Source organism: Bison bison, unplaced genomic scaffold (genome assembly GCF_000754665.1).
Source record: "Bison bison bison isolate TAMUID 2011002044 unplaced genomic scaffold, Bison_UMD1.0 scf7180017852317, whole genome shotgun sequence".
NCBI lineage: Eukaryota > Metazoa > Chordata > Mammalia > Artiodactyla > Bovidae > Bison > Bison bison.
The window spans coordinates 40,144-48,704 of NW_011482890.1; the positions used below are offsets into that span (position 1 = coordinate 40,144).

General features: G+C 54.0%; 1 protein-coding gene across 1 annotated transcript in view; it reads right to left on the reverse strand.

Annotated features, from left to right (window-relative positions):
- Positions 1-8,561, reverse strand: part of BRSK1 (BR serine/threonine kinase 1) — a gene marked incomplete at both ends in the record, with an annotated part of 11,881 nt that continues 3,320 nt past the window's right edge. The window contains 9 exons of the mRNA XM_010852630.1: positions 1-23; positions 1,367-1,456; positions 4,955-5,153; positions 5,868-5,991; positions 6,084-6,132; positions 6,606-6,972; positions 7,446-7,506; positions 7,712-7,871; positions 8,089-8,186. Of these exons, the coding sequence (XP_010850932.1) occupies positions 1-23; positions 1,367-1,456; positions 4,955-5,153; positions 5,868-5,991; positions 6,084-6,132; positions 6,606-6,972; positions 7,446-7,506; positions 7,712-7,871; positions 8,089-8,186 (1,171 nt within the window). The remainder of the gene's footprint in view (positions 24-1,366; positions 1,457-4,954; positions 5,154-5,867; positions 5,992-6,083; positions 6,133-6,605; positions 6,973-7,445; positions 7,507-7,711; positions 7,872-8,088; positions 8,187-8,561) is intronic.

An 8,561-nucleotide genomic window follows, 5' to 3' on the forward strand; every position in this document is an offset into this window, starting at 1 on the left:
GGTCTGGGCGCCATTCTTCTCGTCTGTGCGGGAGGAAGTGGTCTGGCCTCAGGAAGGGGTGCCAAACCTCTTGTGGTGAGGGGGCGGGGGGCGGCTGCCAGGGCTCACACACGCCAGCCACATGAGGCCTGCCTGCCTGCCCTGCACCAACCGGGAGCAGCCCTCCAGCCCGGGGCCTTGGAGACCAGACCAAGCCCCAGGGAGTCCTGGCGGGCCCAGCTCAGGAGACAGCCCGAGGCTCTGGTTACTGCACTTTGCGAGGCCTCAGATTGTGGCCAAAGCACCCACTTCCTTCGGGACCCTCGGGGAGCCCCCAGCAGGTTGTTCTGGCTCTCCCAGCGGCGCCTGCATGACTGGGGCCAGACTGGGCCACTGGCCAGACCTGGCCAAGGCTGGTTCCCAATGGTCAGGCAGCAGTTTCCATAGGGCCCAAAACAAGAGCTGAGGTCCCGCACCAGAGAACACCCCTTAAGAGACCCTGACTGCTGGAGGTCTTGCTGCCAAGAGCAACCCACAGGGCTGCCCCTCTCTGGGGCTCAGTTGGAGGTCCCCGCACTGCCCCACTCCCCTTATAAGGCATGTGTCTCGGACCCTGGGTCCCTGTGGGTCCTACATGTCTGAAGGTGTGCCCTTTAAGGAACTCTGGTCGTCAAGGCCACCTTTCCTTGGCAGCCCAGTCTAGAGAGGTTCAGGGGGCCTTCCTGGCTAATGGTCGCCCTGGAGAAGCAGACTAACAGGGCAGAATTCCTCTACCTGCCTATCGGGGCGGCCCGCCACTTGGGGTTAGCCCCATTCGTCTGTGTGGGACCTCTGACCTCCAGGGCTGCATGATAATAAATTGATGTTGCTGGAACCACAGAGTTTGTTTGTGACCTCGACCTCCTTGATCCCTGGTGGCTAGGGGAGTCCCCTCCCGACAACCAGGGCTGAAGGGCACAAAGAAGCCCCTTCCCCTTGGAGCACAGACCTCGATCCCTCCCGGGGAGAGGCCCGAGTTCGTGAAAGCCAGGCCCAGTAGGGCCAGAAGGGTCTGCGAGACAGCGACCACCTTGTCCTGGTTTTAGCACTGAGAGTCCTGGGTGTCGGGAACCTCTGTGTCCCCAGCAGAGCAGGACGGCTGGTCACCCCCTCCAGAACACAGCTCAGGAGCCTCCAGCGGCAGGGAGCCCCAGCACCTCCAACACAGGGACCGGTGGTCCCCTCCGGGACCCCTGGAGGTCCCCTCCCCCGTGGCGAGGCCTTCTCAGGCTTGGGAAGGCCTGGTTCCCTGGGAGCCCCGAAGCTGAAGCCTCGCGGGTAACACAAGCCCCTGCAGCACTTGGCCACCGGAAGTGCCCCTCTGCCCCGCCCCCACGGGTGCCCCCACCTGCCAAGGCCTGTACAGACGGCTGGTCGTGTGTGCTCAGCAGTTGGGCCTGGATGGTCTCCACCACCCGCTTGAACCGGCGGCTGGGACCTGCAAGGGGCAGGGCAACAGACGGATGAAGCAAGATCCATATTTTCCGGCAAGAGGGGAAAATATTCAAACACGACAAATTTTCTCCGCCCGTTTGGGCCTCCTCCCCGCTCCGGGCCTCCTCCTGCCTCCTTGGTGTGTATCTGTCGTGCGCCTGTACTAAGAACACCTGCTTAGGAGGCAAGCTTCTTAATCCTGACGATGACCCATGACCCACGACTCGCTCTGCACCTGGATCATGCAAACCGTCAGTCACACGCCATTTCACGTAGGGCCCTCTGTCTCACAAACGCATATAGCGGCGCATGGACCGCTCATGAGCAGAACAGCTCTCAGACTTCCTGAGCGGCTGCTCCTGGCTTATAGTGCTCAGTATGACTCCAGTAACATTTTCCATTTTTTCCTTCTTTTAAAAGTTTTATTTATTTTTGGCTTCACTGGGTCTTCTCTGCTGTGCGTGCCTTTCCTCTAGTTTTGGGGGGCGGGGGCCCCTCTCTAGCTGTGGTGCTCACTGCAGTGGTTTCTTTGGTTGCAGAGCACGGGCTCAGTAGTTGTGCCAGACTGGCCCACTTGCTCTGCGGCAAGTGGGATCCTCCCGGAACAGGGATCGAACCTGTGTCCCGTGCACCGGCAGGCAAATTCTCAACCACTCGACTGCCAGGGAAGTCCCTCCATTTTTTTCTTAAATCAACGGATTCATCTTTTCATCTGCCGTGCTGGCCTAACTGGCCGGATATGACAGGCACCCACCAGAGGGCACCGGGAGTCCGACAGAACCAAAGCTAAGAGGCCCTGCTGGGTTTCTCGGTACTTCTCAGGTGTTCTGATGAGTTCTCCTGATATCCAGATCTCATTGTTTGGGTGATGATCCTGAAAATTTTATTTGCAGTGTTTTCACTTAAGGCTTCAAATCTGAAGGGGCTCCAGTGCATTTCCTAGGCAGGACCTGGGCATCTGGGCAAGAGGCCCAGGGAAACATAAGTGGCTGGGTTTTTGTTAAATTTGACTTAAAGTCAAAATTGAACAAGTTGCTATATGGTCTGAAAAGAAACTTTTGCTAGTGAAGTGAGAGACCGAGTTATTCAGCTCTTAATGATACCAAGCAGGGCCCTGTGGGGCTCCTGGGCACAAAAACTTTCTGCGTCCCCCATTTCTCTGATTATAGAAAACAGCCTTCATTCAGCCTCCATGACCTTCCCTGAGTTTCAAGGGGCCGATTCAAGCAGGTGTTAATTAGGGAAGGGAGGCGGTATGAGACCCGGGAGAAACAAGCAGTCAAGAACAGGCTTGGGGGCTTCCCCGGCGGTCCAGTGCTTAAGAATCCACCTTCCTAGGCAGGGGCCCGTTTGTTCCCTGGTCTGGGAGATCCCACACGCCACGGAGCAACTAAGCCTGTGTGCCGCAACTACGGAGGCCCGCGAGCCCTCGAGCCTGCGCTCCAAAACGAGACGCCATCACAGGGAGAAGCCGGAGGACCGCAGGCAGAGAGCAGCCCCCACGCCCTGCAACTAGACAAAGCCCACGCGCAGCAACAAAGACCCAGCGCAGCCAAAAATAGTTTTTAATTAGAAAACTTAAAACGTCGAAAAAAGTAACCCAGGGTAGTTCCTTGCTAGATTCAGAAGCAGCACGCAGGCGATTTGCCGCGGCGCCCTCAGAAAGTTGCTTAGATCATATTTCACGTCTGAATTAGGCTACGAAATTAATAATGGGAAATTGCGCCTCAAAGGCCAAACAGCTCCTGTACAGACAGCCACTGATGGGAATACCAGCTGGGCTTATGTATGCTTGCAACTACTTAATTGGGAATGAAAGGAAATCCTGCCCTGAACTGGCCAACATAGGTCTTTTCAGCACCCTAAAACGGATTTTTCACACACAGTTAAAAGCCTGCAGTCTCCTGGACCTCTGCCTGCAGGGTGTACTGGAAACAACAGTGGTAAGAGTTTTTCCTCTTAAAAATTAGGTTAGCAGGGAAAATATTTGTAGGGCGAGCTTCTTGGATCTTTTGGATTGGAAAAACTTCTAAATTGTAAAATTTTAGAGAGCTCTCATCACATTTTCCTATTTTCATTTGTATGCAGAAGCCCCCAAAGTTTTCCAAATTCCAAAAATGCCTCATTGAGGGGTTTCCCCGGTGGTTTCAGTGGTTAAGAGTCCGCCTGCTAACGCAGAGGACACGGATTCGATCCCTAGTCGGGGAACTAAGATTCCATGTGCGTCGGAGCCAGGACTAAGCCAGGACATCACAACCAGGGTCCACGTGCAGCGACAAGGATCCCGTGTGTTGCAACTAAAACCTGACAAAGCCACATAAATAAGCAAATGAATATTGAAAAGTAATTTTTTAAAATGTAAAAAGTAAACTGAAAATTGAAGGCAAGGTAACTCTGAAAGAGAGAACAAAAGGGAGACAGGTGATCTGAATCCAACCTCTTTTGTAACTGTTGGGTTTTACTTTATTTACAGTAACTGACTCCTGGCTGAAATTTATTTTTTTTTTTCATGTAAAAGTGATTTATTTCAAATTCCTTCCAGAGTGTTTTCCCTTTTGATCCAGAGCTTAAGATGTGCGTTTGAGACCTGGTTTGGGAAGACTGCAAATGCCCCAGGGTAACTAAGCCTGTGGGGCCACAACTACTGAGCCTGGGTGCCCTAGAGCCTGTGAGCTACATCAAGAGAGCACACGATGGAAAAGCCAGTGCACTGCCATTACAGAGGAGCCCCAGCTCTCTGCAAATAGAAAAGTCCTGAGCACCAATGAAGATCTGCTGCTGCTGCTAAGTCACTTCAGTCGCGTCCCACTCTGTGCATCCCCATAGATGGCAACCCACCAGGCTCTCCCGTCCCTGGGATTCTCCAGGCAAGAACAGTGGAGTGGGCTGCCATTTCCTTCTCCACTGGCTGAAATTTTGAAATGGAAACTATGGGGACTCTATTGGTGCATGTGTATGCGTCTATATGCGCGTGTTGTAGATGTGTGTTACTGCCAGAATTAATCTGTAAATGAACTCCATGTATTGGCTTACAGGAAAATAGGCACTTACGTAAATGCTCAGAAAGGGAAAAGAAAATAACCCTAATGACTTTCAGGTTTGCAAGAACTAGGAAACATTCAGTATAGCATTAATACCTGGTACTAAATTTAGCTTAAATTTGTTGCATTAATTAATACAGACATGTTTTTAGAGTCCTCAATATTAAGTATATTATTGTATTTAGGCTTCCTAGAAATCAGATAAATAAGATCTTATTATTCCTGTTACAAAGTTTGTCAGCAAGAAAAATAACTAGATATGATGAAACTTTTCAGTAAATAAAATAGACATAAATAAATGCCGTTAAGTAAACTCTTTTGGAATAATTATGTCTGGGGAATGTCTCTCTAAACTAGTCTCTTCAGATTTTGATAACCTGAAAGTTTAGAGGACTGCTGCCCTCAGCTGTCTTGAGCATCCCACACACCGGCTGGGGGCAGCCACGGCCCGGGACGCTTACCGGAGATGAGAGTGAAGGTGACGGAGTAGATGCCACCACCACCGCTGCTGTCCCGCCTAGGGGAGGGTTCTGGGCCCTCAGAGGAGCTGATGTCCACCTGGAAGCGGACGGGCTTCTGGAAGACGGAGGGGCCGCCGCTGGCCTTGTACTCAGCCCTGAAGCTGGTCTGTGACAGCACGCTGTGACTGAGGCTGGGGATCTGAGAGGGGCGGGGACAAGAGGAGGGGGTGATTTGAGCGACTGGACTCCAAGGCACAGATAAGCAGTCCTTGATCAGCTCTGGCCCAGGAAATACCAATACCCTGAGCCACCAGGGGGAAAGGATAACAGAAAAGGCAATGGGGGGGCCCCACTGCCTGCTGGGATTTGTAGTTTTCTGTATCTTATGAACAGAGCATCAGAAAAATAACTCAACTACTGAATCCCATGTTAATATGGACTTTCACATCTGGTGCCAGCCCCAGGCCCGAGGACCACATTAAACAAATTCCTTCCTTCCTCCACAAACCCTGCCCAAAGTCACATCTGTCTCAGAAACGTTAAGCCCCTGAGCCCCTAGGGCAAAGAACCACAGGACCCAGTGGACAACCCCAGAGTCCACTTAAAAAAGTATTGATAGTTCCTTGGCCAATCTCTGACCTGGTGGTAAGGGAATGGCAACTCACTAGTCCTCAGTGGAGGCTAACATGCAGGGAATAGTAATTCGGTCTCCTATTTCTCACTTCCAGGCCGCAGGGTGCTATATACCTGCCTCCATGTCCCCACAGTGACCACACCCAACTCTGGCTAGAAAACTACAAATCCCATGAGGCCCAGGTGGAACTCAGGCCAGCACTAAGGAGGTGAACCCCACAGGCTGCTGGGATTTGTAGTTCTGTGGAAGCCAGGGTGCGTGGGGACCCAGGCCCCTCACCGACAGGAAGGCGTGGACAATGTCCGCTTTGATGCTGCTGAGAGGTTTATCCTTTAGCACGAGGAATATTTGTTCTTCTTTGTCCAAGGAGATGAAGTTCCCGAACCAAGAGCGTTTTGCCAGCCTGAGTGGGAGCAGATGGGTTGGAGGTAGGTTGGGAGGAGGCTAAGGGAATCGCTCCTCCATCCCCTCTCTTCCCTTCCCTGTCAGACTCACTCTGGAGAGGACTCTGGCGTCAAACTGGACATCTCCTCGGCAGTGGGGACTGGGGAAGAGAGAGCAAGGTCAACATGTGTCCATCACCTGGTGTCCATCACACAGACCAGCAGGGACCTCCACCCAGGGAATCCAGACCCTAGAGTCTGTTCACGTCCCAGCAGTTAAACCCCAAAAGGCACGCACGCTGCGTGACGTTCTCTCCAGGGCTGTGGCCCCTCGTTGGGCCACACCTTCTGGGTGTGGGGCTTGCTAGCCATGAGCCAATGGGAAGGTGAGTAGGAGCACTGAACGGGCGTGTCCTTCCAACGAGCTCCTCCTCCAGAGTTGGAGGCCCGACCTCGCCTCTCCCCAACACCTTAATCTCTGCTCCCAGCAGCATCTTCTCATAAATCGTGGGAGTCCAGGCCCCTAGCCTGGTACTTCCTGGGGACCCAGATGTTGGATCCCAGCCCCCACCCCACATTAGGACTCAGGAGTCCACGTCCCCAGCCCCTTCACCCTCAAAGGACCCCCCCATACCCTGCATCTTGCGCCGGTGAAAGCGGGGGGAGCCCAGGAAACTGTTGCGGATGGAGTTGAGACGACTCCTCCAGGCAGCTCCTCCGACTCCGCCGCCGGGGCTGGGGGGCGGCGTTGTCCCTGGGGTCCCAGTGGGGCTGGCCCGGGGCGTGTGCAGGGGCGAGTGCAAAGGGGTCCCCCCGGAGGAGCGCGGGGACCCTGGGGGGCCGGGCAGGGGTGTGGAGCGGGCACTAGGGGGCGGGGGCTGCTCCCCGGCGCCCCCACCCCTGGGGCCCCGAGAAGGCAGAGTCTGCGTTTTAGAAGTCGGTGAGCCCCCACCCCGGGCCTCATCTCCAGTAGGCTCCGGCGAGAAGGAAAAGACCGGACTCTGTAGAGCAGTGGAGTAGAGTGAGAGAGTGGACTACAACTCCCAGGACATCCTAGGAGCCCCACAGGCACACACACAGGGGTGTACCCCAAAGCATGATGGAACTTGTAGTCCAATTATCTCCCCAACACCCCCCACCCCTACTCCCACTGTTAAGTTGGGGCAGGGACTTTTTCTATCATGCTCAGGGACTGTAAACCCAGCAGTGACAAGAACAGAATAGGTGCTTAACTAACTTTGGTTAAATGAGTAAATAGGACCCTTCAGGCACACTGAAAACCCAACCCTGTTGACGTGGGAAATGGTCAGTCAGTGGACTAAAATACGAACGAGGCCTTGGGTCTTTGGCTCTTCAGGGACAAGGAGGCAATATCCCAGGACTTCATGGGAATTATAATTTCTGCTGCTTCAGCTTTGCTCCACAGGGTCTTCACTCCCTTACCCCCCTTAATCCATCTGGGACCTGGCCTTACCCTTGGGCTGCTCAGAGGACTGGACGACAGACCAGTGGAGGCTCCACTGACACTACGGGATCTGAAAAAAAATCAGGTGGGATGGTTTCAGAAGGCTCAGATGTCTTCTCCCTTCCACACTCCTTCAAGATGAGGAGATGAGGCCCAGAGAGGGGAGGAGACTTGTCCCAGTCACACAGCACCTCTGAGGTGGGTACAGCGTTGGAGCCCTGAACTCTCTCTCCACCCAGGGCTGTGCATTTCAGTGGAGGGGCGGGGGCTCCCACCTCTGGCTGTGCTGGGCCATCTCCAGGGCCCGTCGAGTGGGCACTGGGGAGCCACCACCCCCAGCATCTGTGATGCTCAGGACTTCCATGGACTTCCGCTCTGGCCGCCGCTTCCCGTGACGGCTCAGCATGGGGGAATCCACACGCTTCCGAGGCGGGTCTGCGGGCCAAGAGTATCATCCCGATCAGAGGGTGCACTGGTGCAGCTGGGCATGACACTTGTACAGACGGGGAAACTGAGGCTCAGAGTGGAGAGGGCCTTTGACAAAGGTCTTGGGGCAAGTCAGGGAGTCTAACGTTAGAAGCTCAAGGCCTGCAGCCCCTCCATCCCTCCCTGGGGAATCTGGGGTCTGGACTCCCCGGCCTGCCCTTCTCACCAACATCATTCCGGGGAGGCAGGTCCTGATCCTCACAGCTGGGGTACCGCTCCTTCCGATCCAAAAGCAGGTAGTATATCATCTTCTCTTGGTTCTCCCTGTGGGGGGTGGGGGCAGGAGAGCACTGGGGTCAGAGGTCAGGTCCCAGAGATGATCTCATCCCCTCCTTGCGTCTGTGGCTCTGTGGGGCTCAGTGCATCAGGCTCTCTGTCTATGGCTCCATTTTCCTAGGTATCAAGAGGGTTGGGCCCTTGGTCTCAGTATATATCTCAGCCTCATTTTACTCAATGATATAATGATGCTAATGTGGCTCCACCCTTATGGCAAAAAGTGAAGAGAACTAAAAAGCCTCTTAATGAGAGTGAAAGAGCAGAGTGAAAAAGTTGGCTTAAAGCTCAACATTCAGAAAACAAAGATCATGGCATCTGGTCACATCATTTCATGGGAAATAGATGGGGAAACAGTGGAAACAG